Source organism: Vombatus ursinus, unplaced genomic scaffold, assembly GCF_900497805.2.
Source record: "Vombatus ursinus unplaced genomic scaffold, bare-nosed wombat genome assembly UNPS02014791.1, whole genome shotgun sequence".
Classification (NCBI taxonomy): Eukaryota; Metazoa; Chordata; class Mammalia; order Diprotodontia; family Vombatidae; genus Vombatus; species Vombatus ursinus.
This window is the reverse complement of record NW_020954569.1, coordinates 51,650,534-51,652,095: the sequence shown is the minus strand read 5'-3', so window position 1 is coordinate 51,652,095 and position 1,562 is coordinate 51,650,534. Positions and strand designations below refer to the sequence as shown.

General features: G+C 51.3%; 1 protein-coding gene across 28 annotated transcripts in view; it reads left to right on the top strand.

The window, feature by feature from the left end:
- The first annotated feature begins 712 nt into the window (after positions 1–712).
- Positions 713–1,562, top strand: part of CELF4 (CUGBP Elav-like family member 4) — a 566,727-nt gene continuing 565,877 nt past the window's right edge. For 26 of the 28 annotated variants that reach the window (XM_027868808.1, XM_027868815.1, XM_027868803.1 and 23 more), the window contains exon 1: positions 782–1,064. In XM_027868808.1, the coding sequence (XP_027724609.1) occupies positions 782–1,064 (283 nt within the window). Of the gene's footprint in view, positions 1,065–1,562 lie in introns of all 28 variants that reach the window. The other 2 variants (XM_027868819.1, XM_027868818.1) reach the window with 2 other exon arrangements.

The following is a 1,562-nucleotide window of genomic DNA, read 5'->3' as shown; positions in this document are numbered from 1 at the left end:
TATCCCCTCCAAAAAATTGCTGCACCTACTCCTATTACCACAGTACGCAACCACCTCCCCCAAAAAATCAAAAAAAGACAAATACGAAAGACAACCAGCCCCGTTCCTAAAATGCACTCGCTCCCCTTCGCTCACTTGGCCCCCGAATCTCAGCGCCTCCCGAAGAGCCATGCGCCTGGCGCTATTTATAGCCTGGGGCTGTCTTGGAAGGTACCACCGTGTCTCTCTGGGTCTAGCAGACGGGGGGAGGTGGGGGGGCGGGGGAGAACAGCCAACGAAAGCCAGCCCCCACTCCTTCCCCTCCCCACCCGTCTCAGTCTCCCTTGAGCCCTCCCCTCTCCTCTCCCCTCCCATGCCCGTCTCCCCCCACCTCCCCCCTGCACACACACGCCGCCCCCACCCCCTAGTCTGGCTGGGAACTTGAACTGGTCCAGCCTGTTTAAACGGAAAGGACAGAGATCCTGTCTGTTCAATGTAAAAAAAAAAAATCAGATCAGACCTAGGGAGAGAAGAGAGAGAAGAGAGAGAGGGAGGAGAGAGGAGAGAGAGAGGAGAGAAAGAAGAGAGGAAAGAGAGACAGAGAGACAGAGAGACAGAGAGAGAGAGACAGACAGAGAGACAGAGAGAGAGAGAGAAGAGAGAAGAGGTGTAGAGAGGAAGAGACTGAGTGTGTGTGTATGTGTGTGCGTGTGTGAAAACGAGAGAGAGGGCGAGAGAGAGAGGGAGAGGGAGTGAGAGAGTGAGAGAGCGAGAAAGAATAAAAGGAAAGAAGATTTTCTCTATGTATATAAAGATGGCTACGTTAGCAAACGGACAGGCTGACAATACGAACCTCAGTAACAACAGTCACGGCAGCCCGGGCAGTAACGGGCACATGAACGGATTAAACCATAGCCCGGGGAACCCGTCTACCATTCCCATGAAGGACCATGATGCCATCAAGCTGTTCATTGGGCAGATCCCCCGAAACCTGGACGAGAAAGACCTCAAGCCCCTCTTCGAGGAGTTTGGCAAGATCTACGAGCTCACGGTTCTGAAGGACAGGTTCACTGGCATGCACAAAGGTTAGTGGACGATTTCCTTCTTAACTTTGCTATGGAAAAGGAGGAGAGAGAGGGAGGGAGAGAAGAGAAGAGAAGAGAAGAGAGAGGGAGAAGATATCCTGGGGGAGGAAAAAAGAGGAGGAGGAACAGGAAAGGGTGTGGGGGTGTTAGGGGGGATGTTTAGTAGGGGGAAGGTTGGTTTTAGGGGGAAGGGAAAAGATTAGACAGATGGCAAAGAGAAAGAATGGGGGGATAGGATATTCTCCTGAGAAGGCAGGAAAAGAGATGGAGAGCAAAAAGAAATGAGAGCGGGGTTTGATTTTGGTCGGGGTACAGAGCTACTTGAGGGGATTGGGATTGGAAATGGTTAGGTAGAATACACAGAGTAGCAATGTTGAGCGGTCTGGGGATTCAAGAACGGGTGCTGTCCACAGATGTGGTGCTGAAAATACTAAGATTTTTTTTTTTCTCTTCCTCTTTTTGGGTCCATAGTAGTATCAGCACAGCCGCCTAAATGGG